The 23,504-nt window shown below is 41.3% G+C and overlaps 1 protein-coding gene across 3 annotated transcripts in view; it reads right to left on the bottom strand.

The window, feature by feature from the left end:
* The window catches only part of EGFL6 (EGF like domain multiple 6), a 64,722-nt gene that overhangs the window by 19,962 nt on the left and 21,256 nt on the right, over positions 1-23,504 (bottom strand). For 2 of the 3 annotated variants that reach the window (XM_050777220.1, XM_050777221.1), the window contains exons 3-7: positions 19,532-19,624; positions 14,112-14,231; positions 9,563-9,682; positions 6,495-6,629; positions 4,562-4,684 (exon numbers count right to left, since the gene is read on the bottom strand). In XM_050777220.1, coding sequence (XP_050633177.1) covers positions 4,562-4,684; positions 6,495-6,629; positions 9,563-9,682; positions 14,112-14,231; positions 19,532-19,624 — 591 coding nt within the window. The remainder of the gene's footprint in view (positions 1-4,561; positions 4,685-6,494; positions 6,630-9,562; positions 9,683-14,111; positions 14,232-19,531; positions 19,625-23,504) is intronic. The other variant, XM_050777222.1, reaches the window with a different exon arrangement.

Genomic DNA, 23,504 nt, shown 5'->3' with positions numbered 1-23,504 from the left:
GATGTTTACTTATTCTGTATGAATAAATTTAATCATCAAAACAATATTAAGGGCTAGATACTATCATCCATATTTTACAGGTGTGGAAACTGAGGCACTGAAAGATTAAATAATTTGTTCTTGGTCCACAGGTAGTAGGCTAGCGAGTCAGGAATCAAGCTAAGGTAATATGATTCCAGAAGCTGTGCCCCTGGTAAGCCAATGGCAGTTTCCTTTCCTAAGTTGACTGTTACTCCCCAAATTGGGTATCATCTGGGTTTTGATTTTCTTAGAATGAGGTGTAGCTGCTGTCAAATCAAGACCAAATTATCTGGCAGTATATTATTAATACTTATATTAGAACAGTGGAACATATATACATCTACATTTAGGGTGCTTCTTCCTTTAGGTATAGAGAGGGGGTTAGGATAATCTAACTCTTTTTCCATATTGCAATGTACAGTCTGAACTTTTCAAAACAATGAACTTAATAAAAGTTGCTACATCAATGCCATATATATATACACACAATGCCATATATATATATACACACACATATATATATATATTTATGGAGATGGAGTCTTGCTCTGTTGCCCAGGCTGGAGTGCAGTGGTGCAATCTCAGCTTACTGCCATCTCTGCTTCCTGGCTTCAAGCAATTCTCCTACCTCAACCTCCCGAGTAGCTGGGACTACAGGCGCACACCACCATGCCTGGCTAATTTTTTGTATTTTAGTAGAGACGGGGTTTTACCATGTCGCCCAGGCTGGTCTCGAACACCTGAGCTCAGGCAATCCACCTGCCTCAGCCTCCCAAAGTGCTAGGACTACAGGCATGAGTCACAGTGCCCGGCCTATGCCCTATATTATATAACAGCAATTTATGTGCATACAAATGTATTTTGTAATATAACATTTTATAATGTTTTATAATGCTGAATGCTAACTAGATGTAATTTTCTCATTTTTGTTTTTATGACTCTTATATGTACATAAGAGTGGATTTTGGGGCATCTTTCTTTAAGCAATGAGTGTTAAGACCTTGTTAAGATGAATTTTCAATAGTAGCATGGCTGTTTATTTCATGGAGAATTAAAGCAAAATGAAAAGGGTTGGACAATATGGTGAATGACTCAAAGATAGTTTTCTCCTTTAAATAAACATTCCAGTGAAAGACTAAAGAAATAATTTAGCTGCAGAATGGACAACAAAATGCATAATTTTCAGATATTGAATAGAAGAGTGTGATAAATTTGAGGTTTCAAAGAATAAAGACAATTTCTTTTACCCCAAAATAAATTTGGATGGTCCAAGAAAAACAGACATTTTCTTGACACAAGAAATGTTTGTGTTGATGTGGGACTTACAATTTCAAAGCACTGAGTTACAATATAGAAAACACAGGCTGCAAACAACTACCTAATTGCATGCTTAAAGATGTTGCCTTCATTTTAACATTAATAATACATTGCAGTTTCAAGGGGATCAAATGACGAGGAAGAAAGATGGCTCCAGGTTTACCCTGGGCCTTCGATTTTTACACCTAGGGGTAGGAGAGTGGGTATGTGGGGGTGAGTTGCCCACTTACTGAAACAGATGCTTTCCTGAGGTGTCTTTTTTTGTATGCACAGCATTTTCACATTTGACTTTGTGAAATTTCAGAGTGGGTGGCCCTTAACAAACAGCTGATTGAAATGATACTAATAACAATAACAATCACAATCACAGCTAACTTTAATGAGCATCTACTATGTGGTCCTGCTAAACTAAACTCTCTCTATATCACCTCATTTAAACCTCACAATGAACCTCTGCGAGACATATTTGTGTTAGTGTGGGTTCCTCCAAGCAGAGCCTGAGACAAGGATTTGGGTGCAGATGACTTATCTGGAAGGTGATTCCAGGAGGCAGAAACTGGGGAGAGGAGACAGTAAGACAGGAAGAGAGAAAAGCCAAAAGATGGTGCTTAGATGGACAGGTAATCGCTGTGGGTAAGTGGGGCTCAGTCCTGCTGGGGACATCTGGGAGCCAATGTAGAACACACCTCAGAACTGCTGCACCCCGTGAAGTGGAAGCTGGAGTATTTATCCAGAGACTCCTGTCAGAGAGAGAGCACTGCTAGAGATATACATGCAACTGTCTACCCTGCCTCACTAGGATTAGGGAGCTCCAAGGGACTGTGGACTAGCCCATTACAAGAACTCACCACAGTACTACCATAAACCCCATTTTGAATAGGAGGAAACTGAGCTTAGAGAGGTTAAGAAATTTGCTAAAGGTCACAGCCAGCATGGGGCAGAGCTAAGATTTAAATTCAGGCCTTCCCAACCTGGAATGCACATGTTCAAATTTGGTGGCATAAAGGAGCTTTGAGCACGGGTCCCTTGGGCACTCATCCAATATGGAAAACTGATTTATTCAGTCTCCTCTCTGGGGGCCTCCCAAGGTTATGGTGTCCTTCCCCCCAACCTACCTATGCACAGCCCTGCCTGGGCAGCCAATTTCTCTCTCTCTGAATCAAGTTTCAGAAGGACATCATTGGATACTTCCATCTAGAGGGATAGAAGCCATGGCAACCAGTTGCTGGACACTAAGTGGTCATTTATTACCATCTCCAGCCCAATGCAGGAATCCGTCTCAGAGCCCCCAGACTGCAAGCCAGGGGCAGTGGAATGTCCCTACTCCGTGGGGTTCCCTGCTCCACTCTTAAATACCTAGCAGCCATTTTTAAGAGAGAATGTAACCTCCACCCACTGGACTTAGTTTGCTTGGGAAAGCCACTTTTATTTCATATTTCTTAAAATATTTACAGGCACAATTTATTCTTTTCCATACTATATTTCCCAGACTAAATGCTGCCCTGTTCGTTTGGCAGTCCTTCACAGAATTTGATTTCCAGACTCATTTTCTTTGGTTATATTCTTTTATACATACTCTTGTCCAGTGGTGCTCAACACTAGCCCACTGGGGTACTGTGAACCTTTTATGGGTGTGGTGCTAAATGTCTAGCATGGTACATACAGTTTATTTTTGTATGACTGAGTGGACACTGTTACAGTCATTTGCATCATTGGGAGCATTGGTCAGATGGGGGTATGGAATGTGACGTAAGTCAGGGTATACCTTGCAGCCATATTTATTGAACATGCAGGAACTCTGCTAAGGGGTATATAACAGAGTTGAATCAGGGCAGTCAACAAGTCTAGTCACACTATAAGCCAGTGCTAAAAGGGTCATGACCAGAGGGATAAACCTGGATGACTTTATTTATTTATTTATTTATTTTAATTTTTTGAGACACAGTCTTACTCTGTTGCCCAGGCTGGAGTGCAGTGGTGCGATCTCGGCTCACTGCAAACTCTGCCTCCCAAGTTCAAGCAATTCTTGTGCCTCAGCCTCCCGAGTAGTTGAGATTAAAGATGTGCACCACCATGCCTGGCTAATTTTTTTGTATTTTTAGTAGGGACAGGGTTTCACGATGTTGGCCAGGCTGGTCTTGAACTCCTGACCTTAGGTGATCTGCCCCCCGGGCCTCCCAAAGTGCTAGGATTACAAGTGTGAGCCACCACACCCAGCCGAACCTGGATGATTGTTTACTAAGGAAGTGACTGTGCTGTAATCATAGCTGCCTTGCCTTGGAAGACATTCCTGGTATTCACCAAGATTTCTAGTTTTCTTCTCTTTTGGGCACACAGCAAGTTTATTATTTTGTCCCTTGACGTTAGATACTTCCAAGTTGAATAAACTAACAGCTGGTGCATGATTGCCCATGCTTCTTTCTCTGCTGTGACAAACCCTAAGGCCTTGAATTGAGACCATGGTACCATAAAATGATGGGGCCTCTATCAGTCTGTGTCCTTAAGTGACTGTATTGAGAAGAAACCCCCGAAAAATTCTCTTTGGACGTATTACTTGAGTGAGAAATAAACCTTTATTGTTGTTGTAGTTATTAATAGCAGTGACATTTTATTGTTAGATGTCTGGTTTATAAATTTAAAGTTTTAACAAAAAGTATTAAATAATTCATCAGCAAGAACAATGGAACTCTCTGCTATATACATTAAAACAAGTGGATCCAGACTTGAGGATGACAGATAAAATGATCATACTTTAATGAAGATCAGCTTCATCATACTTTGTTTTGGCTCTGCATTCTGGAAAATGTCCAGATTCACTTGGTTAAAAAACCTTTGTGGTTTTAAGCCACTGTTAGTTTAGGTTTGCTTGCTACTGCACCATAACTCAAGTCTATCCTGATAGATACATTTGCTCAGTGTCTTTTGTCTTTAAATCTTTTGTTCAGTATTTGAAGTATGTCATGGCCAGAAAGATATTCAGTACCCTTGCTGTTCTTTGAGTTTAGTGCCTACAACTTCAGTGAGTATTGGAGATGTGGTCCAATTAGCAAAGAAGAAAAGGCTGAGGCAGAGAGTTAAACACTGCACACATACACAGAGTGAGGATAAGGGAGAGGGAGAGGGAGAGAAAGACAAAGAAAGGAGAGAAATAGAGGCAGGAAGGAGATATGGGGAGAACGCTTCATTGGGAATAGCTAAGACACCATGACCAAATGCTACTTACCAGAACACCGAAGTCCATTGCCTTTATATCCCTGCTTGCATTTACACTTGAAGGACCCTTGGGTATTGAAGCAATTGGCATGGTGGCTGCACGTATGGCTATCCATTGTACATTCGTTTATATCTAAAAAAGAACATTCCAGTGAACAACTCTGTGGTACAGGGCTTGCTGAAAAGACTCTCCCTTACACTTGAACAACTGTAGGGTCAAGCACTAAATGCCCCTGACAAACCAAGCGTTGCCTGAGAACTGAGAGGTGTTCAGAACTGCAGGCTCATTGGCCAGCAGCCCTGGCTTTGTTTGCTGCCTGGTATGTAGGGAGTGTTTGCTGCTTCCCTCCCCCACAGCAATTTCATCTCCTGCTTATCAATGCTATTGAAATGTGTAAGATGTTTAGGTTTTTCTCTTAACTTTTTCATCTAACTTAGAACTAAATAACAATATCAGAAAATCAATTCTATATTCAGAAGGTCTTGAAACTCCTAACAAACAAAGGCAAGATCAACTAGGAACCATTGACATCATCTAACTTATAGGCACAGGCATTTTGTTCTAAGACTGCCAGGAAAAAGGGTCAGGCTGGTCTGAGCTTGTCTGCTGGGTTTAGAGGAGGAAAATTTGCCAAATTCCACCCAAGTGAGAGGTTCATTTGCCGTGTTCTCCACCCCATTTTCTATCTATGTATTTGTAGACATATGTGTACAAAATAACCTGATGGTTTTAATTTAGCCACAAAGCTAAGCTCAGACGCTAATCTTAATCACCTTTAAAGTCTCAAAGATTTGTTTCCTTTTGAAGCTTTCCATGTGAATTCCACCCTGTTCTGTGGAACCTCCCCTTAGGTATCAGGAAACAGGATTAAACTCTGTAACACAGCATCATAGGATTACAGGGCTGGTTTGGTCTACAGGAGGGCATGGGGTCCAAGTCCATGAGAAATATGGATTTTATGATCCTCTCTAGGATGGACTTTGTGTTTGAAATTTGAGGGAAGAGCTGTGGAGGCTTCACAAGATGGTTCGAAGAAACCCAGCAATTGAGTGTTGCCCCAATATGATTACACAATATGTGTCCTGGGAAGCCCTGTGTATAGGGTTGAAAGAAATACTATTTTTTCTCAACTATTAGCCTTCCATATCATGCATATACCTTTGTTACACGTGTTATGGGTAGAGAAATCCACAGGGAGCCTGAATTTCCCTTCACTATAGGGAAGGCCCCATCCTACATTATATAAAGGGCAATGGGAATGCATCTAAGGACTCCCCAAATACCCCACCTCACTTGTTCATGGAGGCTTGAAATCCATTCACTAAGGAATAAAATATTTCACATAGATTAGGGCAATAGCTAACTGGTACCAGAATCTTATCAGAGAGTGATTTTGGTAACTGTGGTAAAGGAACATTATATTTGGAGCTTGAACTATGAAAGGGCTGAAAGAGGGGAAAGGAAAAAGCATAGGCCTTCATGTCTCTCATACACTTCTCTAAAGCCACCCCTGATGGAGACTGTTATAAACAGATCACTGAGATCAAGATTAGATAGACCTTGTTATTCTTCCTTTTACCAAATATAAATACTGCTTTATTGTTCCCATTTTTAGATGTGTAACTGGAGATAGAACAAAAAATATAAACAAAACAAAAAGCCAAATTAAAAAGAGTCCCACCAGAATCATCTCAAGATAATCATTTCCACAAGAGAGCTGTATTCCTTACTTTAAATCTTTATTGATCTAGCTTTATAATTGATGTCATTGGAATTCCCTAAATGCCAGACACCTAAAAAAATAGCCTTTCCTTATTGTTAAGCTGGTCAGCACTGTAGATTGTTCAACTAATAGATTGAATTGACATCAAAATATCTGCAGAGAAGGCTCAAAGGTTGGGTGGGGACAGGAAAAAAAGGAAAAGGTGCCATCGAATCTTACCCATACAGTCATATCGGCCACTGATATATTGCAGTTCAAAACCAATGTGACATTTGCAGTAGTAGCTTCCAAATGTGTTCACACATCTTCGATTGTAGGGACAGATGGCTTTACCAGAGGCACATTCATCAATATCTAGGGTGTAAAACCAGAAGGTGTCAGTGATAGTAAGAAAAGTAGCTGCATGCATGCATGCACTCATACACACACACACACACACACACACACACACACAGAGCATGTACCATGCATGCACATGCACAGTTTCTTTACCTGGGAAACTGATTATAGTATACTGATGCCAACATCATATCCTCTGGCAAGTGTTCTAGATCCCCCAGGCACACACACAGCTCTTCACTTTATGTATTTATATTACGTTATACCTTTTTAAGAGGCATTATCTTTCCATAATGTCATTACTTACATTCACATCTTCTGTTAGGCCCTGACTATTCTCAGGCAGGGAGAATGTGTCTGGCACTTGGTACCTATACATTACATGTGTGCTGAGTGAATATTTTCCCCAACTGAGTGATTATTGTATATTGTATAACATATACAATTTTTGAAACTAGAGTCAGATAGCTACACTTTCAGTAAACCAAACACACAGACTTTCATAATTTGCATTTTACAAAATAACTATTTCATGAGTAAGACTGTCCAAGGCCCCTGCAATATTGACTCACAGAAATGTGGCAGTGAAGGCATGCACTTATGCGTAAATTGTGGGTCAGATGTAATTATGTAATGATGTAATTTTAGCCAACAATAGGTGTGTTGTTCCTTTTCTACCATTGAGAGTCAGATTACAGAGGGCTGACAGCTATGCTGACCAATCCACTAAGACTCAGGCTTGGTTTAACTTTCAGATGTCAAATCAAATAGATGTTAGGTTGTTCTTCTGAACCTGGCTTAAACAGGCAAGTTGGTGTTATCTTACTATTTCCCTTGCAGTCTTTTTTTTTTTTTTTTTTTTTTTTTTTTTTTTTTTTTTTTTTTTTTTTGAGACAAGGCCTGGTCTATCACCCATGCTGGAGTGTAGTGGAACAATCATGGCTCACTACAGCTTCAAACTCCCCAGGCTCAAGTGATCCTCCCACCTTAGCCTCCTGAGTAGCTGGGACTACAAAGCATATGCCACCATGCCTGGCTATTTTTTATTTATTTTTTGTAGAAACGAGATCTGCCTATGTTGCTCAGGCTGGTCTCAAACTCCTGAGTTCAAGCGATCCTCCCACCTCAGCCTCTGGCATAGCTGGGACTACAAGTGCACATCACCATGCTCAGCTATTTTTAACAAACATTTTTTTTTTAATAGAGATGGGGTCTTGCTATATTGCCCAGGCTGGCCTCTTGCATTTTCCAAATAATAAATAAGTGTTGGGTTGAACAAAATTATTTCTGGCGATCATTTTCATGCACATCGTCTTTCCCTTCCAATAAAAATGGCACCCAACAACTCAAAGAGATGGGTGGAAATTTGGATTCAGTTTGGTCAAGAATTAGCCTTGTCATATAAATCTTATTATACTAAAAAGTAGTAAATCCTGTGAACCTAATTAAATCTTTGATTATTCTCAAAGAGTAGAGAGAAAATTTTAATTTATATGTATATTTTTAAAAAGCGTTTAACTAATTTAGGATCCATTTGGCTGAGCTTTCTAAATGCAATTTTTTTTACATTATGTATAGTTAGGATAAATAAACATCTAGCACCTTGACTGAAAAGTATTTCTATTGCAGTAAAGAAGATTATGAAATCATACTGATATGTGCTTCTTTAAATCACAGAAGATTAAGAATTCTTTCAACATTCTGATTTGGTTTGATATCCCCCGTTAATGCTAAGTGCTCACTTACTCTAAATATTATGTATATTAGGTGCAATGTAATTAAGTATTATGAGTATATACAATTTGATGGCAATTTTATGGTTGAACATAATTCAAATCCACAAAGGAACCAAAGCACAAAGTGAAAAAAGTGTTGCTTCAGTTACTGAGGGTGCCCTGTGGGTGCTCCATCCACAGCTCCTCAGCATTCACGTTTCCATACCTGCCAAAGGCTGTTTGCTGCACCTACGACATTGTGCTTTGCTCCCAACCCAGGCCAGGCTGGGAGTGCTGGGGGGTCATGTCCCAGAGCAGCCTCCCATCAATGAAGGGCAGAAGTTGGTGGATGAATATCCAGCACCCCTGCCCCAGAGGGAAAATTCAGGGGCAGCTTCCCTCTGCCTCCCAGAGGTGCCCCCAGCTAATTTAACCTGCTCATCAGATTCACCCAGCATTGGTACTTTCCTTTCCCTGGGTTACTTCCCTACTCCTCAACCAGTGTTTCCTGGGATCACCTCCCAGATCAACTAGTTGCTCAGGGTCAGCTTCTGTGGAACCCAAAACTAAGACACAAAATAGGACAAAGGAGAGCAAGAGAGGAAAGTTCTAAGCCAATGGATTTGACTAAATTCAAAGTTATAAACAAATAATTTTTATGTTCCCTTAATTAATATTATGGACTTAATCTGCTCATTTTCTCCAGTTAAATTAATTATACTTAGTTCATATAACTCAGAGCAAGTTTTAAAGACAACATGAAATTGATTACATGTTAATGTAAATGATATAGAAGGTATATACTATTTTCAATAATGTTGTACCTAAAAAATAAGTAAATGTAGTTTTTCCAGAAAATATTAGCTAGAACCCAGAATAAAGCTCAATGGTCCTTAGGATCTTACTCATTAAATGACAATATATAAGTAGTAGAATTTATATTGGATGGTAATTTAAATAAAATGTACATAGTAAATATACTAAAATTATCTTTATCCCTTTTCTACTATGGCATTAAGGCAATACAAAATAATAGAAAAATGGGTTTTTAGCATCCCAAAGTATGTCTAGAGCATATGTGGCTAAAAGTATCTCAGAAACGGATATAAGTCTGTACTTTTAGAAGTTTGCAATGTCTAGTCAACAAGCTGATTGTGATGAATTAAAAAAGATTCAGTAAAGGGGCAGTCAAGGGAGGAGAAGGAGGAGTAGAGGTGATTCCTGCTGTTGTACCTAGACAGACTCTTCCATTTGGGGCCAGGAGGAGTCCTGAGGATGGACACAGGCACTGTGGCCCTTCTTCTGTGTCTTCACAGCCGTACTGACAGTTTGTCATGGCACATGTCCTAGAGTCTGAAAAAGTAGACAAGGATTAGCCTTTCTCTCTTGAGATGATAAAAAGAGCTTACTAAGAAACTATCACCAAATTCTGGGCCATTGAGTGGAACATGTTGCATGGCATTATAGGACAAGTTTCATTGTCTGAGTCCCAAATGGAGAGCCAAAAGGAATCAGTAGGGGTGGCATCTTGGTGACCCCGGGGCTGAATCCTACTCATGGTCTGCTTTCTTGGCCACTTCACTGAATTTGACTGTCTTTAGGCAAGGCATGCACCCCTCAGACTGTATCACTTTCTCCACTTGTGTGTGCTCTAGCTACTCTTTTATGTCACCTGGCTGGCCTCAATAGGTTGAAATGCAACTGCTGATGGAGATTATCAACCTGAGTAATCAGGGTAAAAGAATCTACTCTGGAGATCTCTCTATTGGGGGAACCAGCCCCCAATATTTTAACATAGGTTCTTTCTGTTTTCCCTAAGTGTTGGTCAGTCTGAGAAATAAAGAGAAAGAGTACAAAGAGAGGAATTTTACATCTGGGCCTCTGGGGGTAACATTACATATCAGTAGGTCTGTGATGTTCCCTGAGCTGCAAAACCAGCAAGTTTTTATTAGAGATTTTAAAAGGGGAGGGGGTGTATGAACAGGGAGTAGGTCACAAAGATCACATGCTTCAAAGGGCAATAAAGGTCACAAGGCAAAGGCAAAATTAGAATTACTGATGAGGGTCTATGTCCTGCGGTGCTGATGAGGGTCTATGTCCCCTGTGCACATATTGTCTTGATAAACATCTTAACAGGAAACAGGGTTCAAGAGCAGAGAACTGGTCTGACCAAAATTTACCAGGCTGGAATTTCTCAATCCTGCTAAGCCTGAGGGTACTGCAGGAGACCAGGGCGTATTTCAGTCCTTATCTCAACAGCATAAGACAGATACTCCCAGAGTAGCCATTTACAGACCTCCCCCTAGGAATGCATTCCTTCCCCAGGGTATTCCTTGCTGGGAAAAGAATTCAGCAATGTCTCTCCTACTCACACGTCCATTTATGGGCTCCCTGCAAGAGGAAAAATATGGCTCTATTCTGCCCATCCCTGCAGGCAGTCAGACCTTATGGTTATCTTCCCTTGTTCCCAGAAAATCGTTGTTATTCTGTTCTTTTTTTAAGGTGCACTGATTTCATATTGTTCAAACACACGTTTTACAATCAATTTGTACAATAGTGATCCTGAGGTGATGTACATTTTCAGCTTATGAAGATAACGGGATTAAGAGATTAAAGTAAAGACAGGTATAAGAAATTATAAAAGCATTAATTTTGAGAACTGATAAATGTCCATGAAATCTTCACAATTCATGTTCCTCTGCCATGGCTCCAGCTGGTCCCTCTGTTTGGGGTCCCTGATTTCCCACAACATCTTTCCATACATATCTAGCCTCAGTGAGAGTCACTTAAGTCACAAGACTTTGTCTTTTAGGTGAACTAAAAGACTGAACTAAAACGTGTGGCAGATATAACTGATCAGTTATCTGAAGACCATTCTGGACTCTTTTCTCTTGCCATTCCCAGCACTGAGGCTTTTCCCAGCTTTCCTTCGGCAAGGAGTGGCCATATGATGCAGTGTGGTCAAAGAGATATAAAAATAAGTCCACTGGAGGAAGTGAGGCTTCTGTAAAAGACATTATGCATGATAAAAAGAGACAGGCATAAAAGAGGCATTGGTTCATTGGCATCACCCGTACCCACTTAGTTTTGTCTACTTGCCATGTGTGTGTGATGTCCAGAGCTAGGGCAGCCATATTGTAACTATGAGGCCACAAGCATGAGAGTAAAATCAATACTCTGAGGATGACAGAGACTGACTCCTTCTTGAACTGCTCTGGAACTGCTTTCCTTCAGCTTTTCAAGTAAATGAGACAATTTACTTGGCTTTTTTGTCACTTGTTGCTAACTATAACTTATCTCACACAAATGCATTTCCATAGCAGCAGCCCAGTATATGTGGATTAGAAATGCAGGGGGGCTAAGAAACTCATATGGTTTCAGCCCAATGTCCACAACAGAGGGGCATGGTGAATGTACTCCCTCCCTCCATTCCCCTCCAGAACATGCCAATCATCCAGCTGGACAAAAGAGACCCAAGGGGTCAGGTGGAATCCAATCAGCATCCAGGAGAGAGGTCTAGGGCTATCTGGACACTTTGACCTATAAACAGGGAGGCACAGGTAACCCCTAGATATACAGAAAGAGACCCAATGTATTGTAACAAACATCTACCTATGATTATATTACTCCTTTATTCTTTCATCTTTTCTCTTTAGTTGTCTTCTTTTAAAATTAATCTTCAAAATTAACCTAATTCTGTCTTTCCTTTTGAGGAAAGATATCTTTTTTGGCACTGACTGGGTTTTCATGGAATGTTTCAGAAACATCCATTAGCATACATCTTTTTTGAAATTTTAAGTGATTACTATAAAAGCCTGGATAGTGGTTCCCTTTAGGGAAGGGTGGGAGGAGGAGGTTCTGGTAGAGTTCTGCTTGGTGGTGGTTACAAGTGTGCTTGACTTATAAGAATTCATTAAACTATGCATTTGTTTCCTGTGAATTTCTGTTTAATTTATAATAATAAGGATTTTTTAAAAAGACCCTTCCAATGCCCACTTTCAAATGCTTGCTTGCTAGCAGAAGATCTAAGTGACTGGTGGTGTTGGGACACTTTGCCAAGGAGGAGCCCATGCACTAGGCAAGATATTATAATCTTGGGAAAACCCAGGATGGGCTGGGGAGTCCGCGCAACTCCGCAACCACAGGAAGCTGGCTCTGGGTTTGTTGGGGACTGCAAGGCAGAGGAAAGAAAGATGGAGAGAGAAAAGGGGAGAAGGGAAGGCAGACAGGGGGGGTGGGTTTCCCTTTCAGCTGGAACATAAAACCTGAAGAGCCTTCCCTCTCAATAAACGAATGGGTATAGACTCTTACTCTCCCACAGGACATGGGTTTTTCTTTATCACAGAAGGGCTTTTCTTTTCAGGAATGTGAGTAAGTCGGAATGTATTTCCAACAAGTGTCACTAATCTTTGGGAGTGGGGCAAGGGGCGTGAGAAAGTTAACTGGTGGGAAGAATTGATGTTCCGAGAAGGAATTTAAATGTATCACCTCCCTAAAACAATCTGCTTATTTTGTTCAACGTGTTTATTTTCATGAGGAAACTCAACAGGGCTCTGCATATATATAGATGCAGATATAGATATATAATTTATTTTCTCCCTAGTTTGCCTTTTTATTTATAAAGTAAGCGTCCAGAAGAGGCAAATCCCTAGAGAAGGAAGGCAGATTCGTAGTTGCCAGGGACTGGAGGAGGGGCAGTGGGGAGTGACTGGGTCTGGTTTCCTTTTGGAGTGATGAAGATCTTCTGGAACTCAATAGGGGTGATGGTTATACAACATTGTGAATGTACTAAAAGCCACTGAATTGTTCACTTGAAATTTAAAATAATGTGAATTTCATGTTATTTTACCTTTTTTTTTTTTTTTTTCTTTTTTGAGACAGAGTTTTGCTCTCTCACCCAGGCTGGAATGCAGTGGTGCAATCTTGGCTCACTGCAACCTCCACCTCCCCAGTTCAAGCAATTCGCATGCCTCAGCTTCCCAAGTAGCTGAGATTACAGGTGTACTACCATGCCCGGCTAATTTTTGTATTTTTCTTTAATAGAGACGGGGTTTCTTCATGTTGACGAGGCTGGTCTTGAACTCCTGACCTCAGGTGATCCACCCGCCTCAGCCTCCCAAAGTGCTGGGATTACAGGTGTGAGCCACCGTGCCCAGCCAGCACTTACTTTTTTAAAAAAAAATTATGGAAGCTGGGCATGGTGGCTCATGCCTGTAATCCCACGACTTTGAGAGGCCGAAGTGGGTGGATCACCTGAGGTCAAGAGTTTGAGACCAGCCTGGCCAAGATGAAGAAACCCCATCTCTACTAAAAATACAAAAATTAGCTAGGCGTCGTGGCATGTGCCTGTAGTCCCAGCTACTCAGTAGGCTGAGGCAGGAGAATCGCTTGAACTCAGGAGGCAGAAGTTACAGTGAGCTGAGATCGCACCACTGCACTCCAGCCTGGGTGACAGAGCGAGACTCTGTCTTGAAAAAAAAAAAAGAAGGAGGAGGAGGAGGAGGAGGAAGAGGAGGAGGAGGAGGAGCAGGAGGAGAAGGAAGGAAGGGAGGAAGGAAGGAAGGGAGGAAGGAAGGAAGGAAGGAAGGAAGGAAGGAAGGAAGGAAGGAAGGAAGGAAGGAAGGAAGGAAGGAAAGAAGGAAGGGCCCCAAAACATTTTAGCTGGGGGCAATATTAGAGATTTTTTTAAAAAAATCACTGAAATCAGCTTTTCCCCAAGCATCAAATGGCAAAAGTCAAGCCTTAAACATTGACTGAGCTCAGCCTGGCAGTTGAAACTTACTCACACACGTGGCATCTGGCATAAGCATGTGGCCACTGAGGCAAAAGCACTTGTAGCTTCCATGTGTATTCACACATCTGTGTTGGCATGGCCGGGGTTTCATTCCACACTCATTCACGTCTGCAGGGACATTTAGAAAACAGGGAAACGTGAACTGAATCAGGAAACTTCCAGATGGGGAATATTAGACCCCAGTCTTGGAAAGGACAACTGGGTTAGCTTCCCTGAACACTACCACTTACCCACCTTCTCTCTGACCATCAAATTCTATTTTAAAGGATTGGTGACAATGTGTAGCAAATGGAATAACTATACACCACTGGAAGGAATGTAAATTGGTACAACACTTTGGAAAACTGCTTGGCAGAATCTACTAAAGCTATGTTTAGACATACTCATGACCTGGAAATTCCAGTCCTGGGAATATACCCAACAGAAATGTGGATTTTTGCCCACCAAAAAAACCCTACATACTAAAATGATCATAATAGCATGATACTAGATAGCCCCAAACTAGAAGTAATCCAAACACCTCCCAACAGAAGAATAGATAAATGACTCGTATATTTACACAATGGAATAATATACAGAAATGAAACTGAACAAATGACAACTACAAGCAACAATGGATGAATCTCACAAACATGATATTGAGTGGAAGAAGCTGGATATAAATGTGTACATACTGTATAAGTCCATTTATATACAGTTAAAAAAACAAGCACAGCTAATCTGTGATATAAGAGGTCAAGATATGGTTCTCTCACTGGCAGTGGAAGTGACTGGAAGGTGTGTGAGGGAGTCTTCTGAGGGGCCAAGTTTCTGGCTTTTGATCTAGATACTAGTGACATGGGCATTTAGAACAATTCATTGAGCCATACATATTTTATATATGCACAATTCTATGTGTATACTACTTGAACAAAAAGTTAGAAATAGATAATTTATATATTTCTGCCTTTCATGCTATCCCAAGCAGCCGCTGACATAGGCTGACAGCACAGCCTCCTGTCAATTATTATTTCGGGTGGCCCCTGCACTAGCCAAATTGCCTTGGCTCACATTCCTCTAGAGGGAACCTGTCAGACAGCTCTTAGTGGTGAAGTTGGAGGACAATATTTAATCCTAAGATGTTCGCAGGATGACATTTGGGCTGGATGATTAAATATATATATATATATATATACACACACACATATATATACACACACACATATATATGTGTGTATATATATACACACACACATATATATACACATATGTGTGTGTATATATATATATGACGTTCACAGGATGTTAAGTGATAAAAGAAGGTTACAAAACTCTGTGTACAGATCATTCCAAAATGTGTTTAAAAAATACATAGGAAAAGAAAAGCCTAGGAGGGTATGCTCTCTAATGGTTATCTTCAGGCGGTAAGATCGAGGGTGACTTTCTTCTCTGTGCTTTCGTGTTTTCTAAACAACAACAACAACAACTTAAGAATAAGTAACATTTTTATTAAAATAAAAAATGACACAGAAGGAAAATAAAACTTTATGAAGATTATCTGTAGAGGATGTTGCCTTTGGAAATGTGGTCATGTGAGGGTTTCATATCTTAACTCTACCAGGGAAGATACAGAGAGGAAAAAAACAAACAAATTCCATGGAAGGCAAAAGGTCAGCATGGTAACAGATTCTTGAAAATAAGGAGCTGCTTTCATCTCTGAAAAGATCCTTCTATGGAGATTTTCCAACGCCCTAACTGGATATTTGAAACCCTCTTCTCCATTGCCTATCCCCTTTACCCTACCATCTCCCTCATAGAACCTAACCTCTTCAAATGGGGAAATTGAGCAATGCTGATTGGTCATAATGGGAAACCCAGGAATATCCCATAGCTTGGCCCTAACTCTGAGGTGACTCACTCATTTCTTGGAAGAGTGTTTTGGGAAAGACATGAGTTGAGGGCTGAGGCCTGTCACCATTAATGGATGTACGTGGACTTTGATCAGGCTGCCACAGGGCAGGGAGGCTGTGGGAAGAAGACAGACTGCCTCAAAACTTCAGCCAACCGGACCACTCCCTCAACGTTAATATTTTACTGGGACTTTAAAACTAGCATGAAAAATATTGTCTCTACTCTAAATCTCTTGAGACATTATCTTGGTTTAGAATCCAAAACATATGGAAAACCAAGTTTTCTGCTGTAAAACCTCTGGTGAGGGGTATAGCTGAATTATTCCTTATGAAAGCATGATTTTTTTTTTTTTGAGATGGAGTCTTGTTCTGTTGCCCAGGCTGCAGTGCAATGGCATGATCTGGGCTCACTGCAACCTCTGCCTCCCGGGTTCAAGTGATTCTCCTGCCTCAGCCTCCCGAGTAGCTAGGATTACAGGCATTTGCCACCATGCCCAGCTAATTTTTGTATTTTTAGTAGAGATGAGGTTTTGCCATGTTGGCCAGGCTGGTCTCAAACTCCTGACCTCAGATGATCCACCCACCTCAGCCTTCCTAAGTGCTGGGATTACAGGTGTGAGCCACTGTGCCCACCCTGAACGCACAATTCTTGAAGCACCTCTCTCAAGCAGTTGCATGCAATTCTAAGAAGCATCTTCAGGACTCTGGCCTCTATGCTGGTGGTAGGACACAGAGAGCCAGATTGCTCTCTGAGGCTGTAGGGTTGGCAGCTCAAAGAGCGGCTATTTCAGTCTATGGGGTTAACCTCTTGGCTTGGCGGCAAGGGCTGGGAGTGGTAGAGTGGAATGGGTGTTCAGTCTTCTCTGAAACACCATTTTCCAAGGGCAGCTGAATTTGATTTACTGCTCTTTGTTCAACTTCATTATAGGACTGGGGACCCTTTCTGAATTATTGCAGATTTCTTCATGCCAGGGTTTCTTAACTTCTGTTGACACAAATCATTATTTGTTGTGGGGGGCTGTTCTGTGCGTTGCAGGATGTTTAGCAGCATCCCTGGGCTCCATTCACTAGATGCCAGGCGTACCTCCCACACCCAGTTATGACAACCAAAATTGTCCCCAGTCATTGTCAAGTATCCCGTGGATGACAAAATCACCCAAGTTGAAATCTACTGATCTATAGCAAAGACCATATCCCTTGCTCCAATGAGGCACTTTTATTCACCACATTTAGAGCAGGGTTTTTCAGTCTTGGCACTACTGACATTTGGGTCTGATCATTCTTTGTTGCGGGTACTGCTATCCTGTGCATTGTAAGGTGCTTAGCAGCATCCCTGATCTCTACCCATTAGACACCAGTAGCCCCCCCTCCAAATGTCTTCAGACACTGCCAGATGTTGCCCGGGATAAGGCTCCCAGATCTGGCAAATAAAAATACAAGATTCCAGCTGGGTGTATTGGTGTGTGCCTGTAGTCAGAAGTCTGAGGCGAGAGGATTGCTTTGAGGCCAGGAGATCATGGATGCAGTATAGTCACTGCACTCCAGCCTGGGCAACATAGTGAGACCCCCATCTCTAAACAAAACTGTAAAGGATTCTCAGATAAATTTGAATGTCAGATAAATGACTAATAATTTTTAAGTATACACACATCTCATATACTATTTTGAGAGTGTGTTTGGAGGTTCTAGCAGGGGAGCACAGCTAATATACCCTTGACTGAAGGCCAGTCCTCCTCTATCAGGGATGGTCGTCCTCTCCGCCCGAGCACACAGCTTCAGGAAGGACACACATGGAGCAGTGAGGGAGGAAGGGGACGTCTGCCTAGCCAGTCAGATCAACCAAATCAACCCAGGTGAGCAATGGGGAGACATGTCACAGCCAGATCACCCTCACATCCCCCATATACTATTTTGAACAAACATATACTATAAAATTATTTGTTGTTTATATGAAATGTAAATCTAACTGGGTATCTGTATTTTATCTGGCAACTCTTCCTGGGACATAAAATTACCCAAGTTGAGAACCACTGTTATAGATATTATAATCTCTTCAATGTTTTCAGACAAATTATCTAGGATGAAAGTTATAAATTATCTATTACGATATATCAAGGCCAGGCGTGGTGGCTCCGTCTTTAATCTCAGCACTTTGGGAGGGCAAGGCGGGAGGATGGCTTGAGCTCAGGAGTTCAAGACCAGCCTGGGCAACGTAGTGGGACCTCGTCTATACAAAAACTGTAAAAAGTAGCCAGACATGGTGGTGTGTGCCTGTGGTCCCTGAGTAGCAGGGAGGATCGCGAGAGCCCAGGTGGTTGAGGCTGCAGTGAGCCATGATCACGCCACTGCACTCTACCCTGGGTGACAGAGCGAGACACTGTCTCAAAAAAGAAAAAGTATATGAAGTATAATAAAAATATGCACATCGTTCAACCCAACAATTCCACTTTTAAATATTTTTCCTACAAAAATATTCATTCAAGAAAGCAGGGCTATGCATAGAACAATGTTAGATTTAGCACTGTTTGTAATGGCAAAAAATTGGAGACAACATAAATGATAATGGTTAAATAAAGCATATTTTTGCATAAAGGATAAAAGTATTCACACTAGGGACTAGGATATAGCCTTAAAAAATGTAAAGTAGGGCCGGGCGCAGTGGCTCAAGCCTGTAATCCCAGCACTTTGGGAGGCCGAGACGGGCGGATCACGAGGTCAGGAGATCGAGACCATCCTGGCTAACACGGTGAAACCCCGTCTCTACTAAGAAATACAAAAAAAAAAACCAGCCGGGCGAGGTGGCAGGCGCCTGTAGTCCCAGCTACTCGGGAGGCTGAGGCCGGAGAATGGCGTGAACCCGGGAGGCGGAGCTTGCAATGAGCTGAGATCCGGCCACTGCACTCCAGCCTGGGCTACAGAGCGAGACTCCGTCTCAAAAAAAAAAAAAAAAAAAAAAAAAAAAAATGTAAAGTAGTTTTGTGTGTGCTGACATGCAAAGATGCCTATGAGAAATACTTACATTTGTATTATCACAGAAAAAGACTTCCAGGATCTAAGACAAACTTAACTATGCTTATAGTAACAACTAGTGGTGATTACTCTCACTTTTATATTTTTTTGCACTGTTGGATTTTAAAAATAAAAATATACTTACAATACTTAGGTAGTTTAAAAAACAATAAAATTATTTACTTTAAAAAGACTCTTTTTTTCTGTGTTACAGGAAGAGATGAAATAAAAAAGTAAAAAATATAAAAGGCCTTTAGCTTATAAAAACAAAATGGTTAAAAAAAAAGGAGAAAAAAGAAAAGAAAAAAGGCATTTTATTGGGCATCTTGACAAAAACATCAGACTTTTTACATTTTTCAAGGAGAAGAGATTGAAAAACTTGTCCTGAAAGCACCTTCATTTGAAGATTTGACTTTAAAAAAACCCTAAGAAATCCTGCATACCATATTGTGTCGCCAGCCCTGCTGCAATGATTGAATTTGAACTATGACCCCAGGCTACCTTACTGACCTTGACTGCAGGTTTTCCCGGTGTATCCTGGAAAGCATCTGCATTTGTTTGGTCCCATGCACTCACCAAACTTGCATCCAGATTCGCATGTAGCTGTGGAAGGAAAAGATGTCTTGATGATAAAAGAACAGTAGTTAGTGTAGTGAAATGCACGCAAAGCTTTGCTGCATTCTCTGTGGCAGAGAACTCCATGGAGACATACGGAGGACGATCTGCCTCCCTTTGAATCTGTTTTCACCTTTCAGACACTGGAAAGTATTTTTCTTTTGAATGAGATTACCGCCCCCCCCACCCCCGCCCACCACACCCCCACCCAATGCATGCAAGTTTAGTGTGACTTTGCTCGGCAATGCCACACTTCCAGTGGTATTCAGTGAAATATAAAGCCTCCCAGACCACAGTCAGCCAGTTTTGCATGCAAACACAAAAGATTTAATAAAATAAGTATAATGTTGGAACTGGAAGAGACTCCAGAGTAGCCCTGGGCAAATGCCAATGTCATTCCCCTTCCTTCTGTCTCTTGCCTCGTTTCATCTCCTCCATATTTTCTCCATTTCTCTTTTAAATGATCAAAATCTTTTTAATGCTGCGCATTATCAGTCAGACTGAACAACCAACAGATTGGAGGCAGGAAGGTGCTACTTCTAGCCCTAAGGATGGGAACTAAAAGCATCATGATGATGAGGATGATGATGGAGGCATGAGAAAGCACGACAAAGGCAGGATTTGTTTTTCTATTTTATTCACTTCTGTATCCCAACTCTTGACACAAAGTAGACAATAAATATTTGTTCAATGAATAAAGTGGTAGGAGAAACAACAGGGGTAGGATGTTATAACCGATTCAGTCGGGGGCAAGAAAACAAATAGTCAAAGATGATGGACAGTTTCATTCCAGCTCACAAGGAGGTTATAAGGAGAAAAAGCAGTAGATAGGAAAAAAGAAAAATGGGAAAGCCCCAAGAGTAGAAAGGGAGAGGATATAATATATGAGAGAGAAAGGAGACTTTCAGGGTATCAAGGATTCTCAGCAGCTTCTGGATACAGTAGGAGCTCAAGAAATAGCCATAATAGGAAAGAATGACTCAGCAATTGCCCAGGAATGGTGCCTACTTCTCCGTCCATCAATTCCCCCTGGCTCATAGTAGGTCCACCTCTAAGAAAGCCTATTCTTAAAGATACCAGCATCTTTCCCTAAACCCCAGATCCTATTTTTTGTTATTATCATCATTCCTCTACCAGTTACCTGGACTCAAAAAATTCAGTTGTCTATTTTTTTTGTCTCTAGACCATTCAGTTGCAATATCCTATTCCTGTTTCTACCACCAACTCATTCATTGAACAACTATCTATCTAGCTAATGGGAACTGCCTTGCCCACAGATACTTGGAAGATGATGCTAAATCCCTCTCTCTCCCTGCTTTCCCCACCACAGCTTGTGATCAGTGCCTCACTGATGCAGGAGTCTAACAGCCTAGTTCCTTGTTTCTTGGCAGGACAAACTCTGGTGCAATTAACGCCCTAGAGGTCCCTGTGGGATCAGGCTGAAGCTAGACTTCCTTTGAAACCATATCTCTGCCTAGCCCCTTCCCCTGCTCCCCCATTCCCTTGCAAATTGCTCCTAAGACACCTTTCAATGGAATATTTGTACAAGAATCTCCCTTTCAGGCTCTGCTCCTAGCAAACTTGATGTCAGACATGACATTAAACTAATAGTCCAAAAGGATAGCTCTGATCATGCCATGCCTTGTACAGAGGTCATCATATAATCTTTGTTCCCTCCTGAATACAGTACAGGTATCATAACCAAGTTAAAACTAGCATGATCTGGCTAGGCATGGTGGCTCACGCCTGTAATCCCAGAACTTTGGGAGGCCACGGAGGGTGGATCACTTGAGGTCAGGAGTTTGAGACCAGCCTGGTCAACACGGGGAAACTGCATCTCTACTAAAAATCCAAAAATTAGCCAGGCATGGTGGCGGGCATCTGTAATCCCAGCTACTCGGGAGACTGAGGCAGGAGAATCACTTGAACCCAGGAGGCAGAGGTTGCAGTGAGCTGAGGTCGCACTGCTGCACTCTAGCCTGGGTAACAGAGCAAGACTCTGTCTAGAAAACAAAAATTAAAAAAAATAAAAAATAAATTCAAATCTAGCCTGATCTGGCCTCCACCTTCTTTTCTAGCTGCACCCCCCCACCCCCTGACAAAGGCAACACTGTGGGCAAAAGACATTACTTGCTGTTTTCCAGACCTACCCTTTACTTTCTGCCTTTTCCTACCCCTCCCTAGGATACTCTTCCCTGGGTTTCCAGTAGTTAATATCCTCCCCATTCTTCAAGGATCACCTTGTATGACCCCTTCTTCTAAAAGCCTTTACAGATTCCTCCAGCCACCTATGAATGCCCACTCAACTTTGAGAACTCCACAGAACTTTGACAGGCCCCTCCTGTGCAACTGATCAGTTTTTGTCTTATTAAATAATGAGGCATATATTTGGCTACAGTGCTTGTCTTTCATCCACTACTTGTTTCCAAGTGCCTTTAGGACAGGGACTTAAACGTTCATCATTGTTTCTCCCGTAGCGTTTAATATAGTGTTGTAAACATGTTAAATATTTGAATATTTTTGAATAATGAATAAAGTAATTATTGTGGAACTTTTAACAGGGGAACATTTTATGGCTCTGAACAAGTCATAAGGGAAAAATGCTTCCCCAGCAAAGTTTTTCCACTTTTAGAGACAAAAGAGACAGAATTTAATTTCCAGTGTCTACTTTGTTATGGATATGTACTTGGAGTTGCAACTTTAAATTCAGATATTAGAAAAATAAATCTTTTTTTTTTTAAAGCCCTGAAGGCCTCTAGTTGTTCCCTGAAAACTGATTTCCAATGTGGTCCAGACAGGAAAGCCCAGCATAAATGCCAAATAGAACATAGGAGAAATGGTGAATAATACCCTTGCTATAAGGTTAAAGCTTTAGTAAGATGCTTTCAATTTACAGTAACTTTGGATCTGTGACTTGAACAGCCAATTGACAGCAAGGGAAATTCAGTTTGTGTTTAAAATGGCCTGAGATTGAAGCATGCTTTAGACAAAGTAAAAGTCTTATTTAGTTCTCCCCCAAACTTCTCTATCTGGAGCTTTTCATCAGGTACTTGTTCACGGACAACTCTGTATTTCATCTCACTAAAGTGGCATACATTTTAAGGGTAATGATATCGAATTGATGAGACCCTGCCTTGGGAGGAGATTTAGACAGGTAGAGGCTGAAAGCTAGAAAGCTCCAGCATACATAGAGGCAGGGCTTCAAGAGGAGTGAAGGGCAAATAGACAGACAGAGGGGAAGGCCTGGGTGGACTGGGACCTCACAGCCTGGGGTCTGGCTCTCCTTGTTGGGGCAGGTTGATGTGTATTCTTATTATCATGCATCCCACAACTCTGGCTTAGAAATCAGAAACCCAGCAATCAGGGAATAACTACCCTGTTATTTGATGCTTCAAGAAACATATGACTTTACCATCAAGAAGGACCATGCAAATTGGATAAAACATGATACACATTTTAGATCTAAAAATCACTGCAATTTAAGACCTGAACATTTGACTGGAGCAGTAGGTGTGCTGACTGTCTCTTCAGCTTGCAAAACTTGCATAGTGAGCATTTTGCTTGAACCCTCTGCACTTGCTGTTTTAACATCTTGCTTTAAATTATTTTATGCCTGTGGTATTATACAGTCCCTGAAAGCATTGAGAATGTGATTGGCTGCATGCGTCATGGCCAAATTGCTCTTATGCAGTTACAGAAAAGCCCTTCCTGAAAGTCAAACCTTGCCTTCATTTATTCACCAGCGACATGCTGGGTCTTACAAGTTTTATGGCAGTAGACACTGATGTTCGTGCAACTGTAAGAGAGATTCTAAATCATGTGTTTCACGTGGTTTTTGCCCCTTTCCACCTGACTGACTTCAAATAAA

This window comes from Macaca thibetana, chromosome X, assembly GCF_024542745.1.
Source record: "Macaca thibetana thibetana isolate TM-01 chromosome X, ASM2454274v1, whole genome shotgun sequence".
NCBI lineage: Eukaryota > Metazoa > Chordata > Mammalia > Primates > Cercopithecidae > Macaca > Macaca thibetana.
Note: the sequence above shows the minus strand (reverse complement) of the source record. Positions and strands in the feature narration are given on the sequence as shown.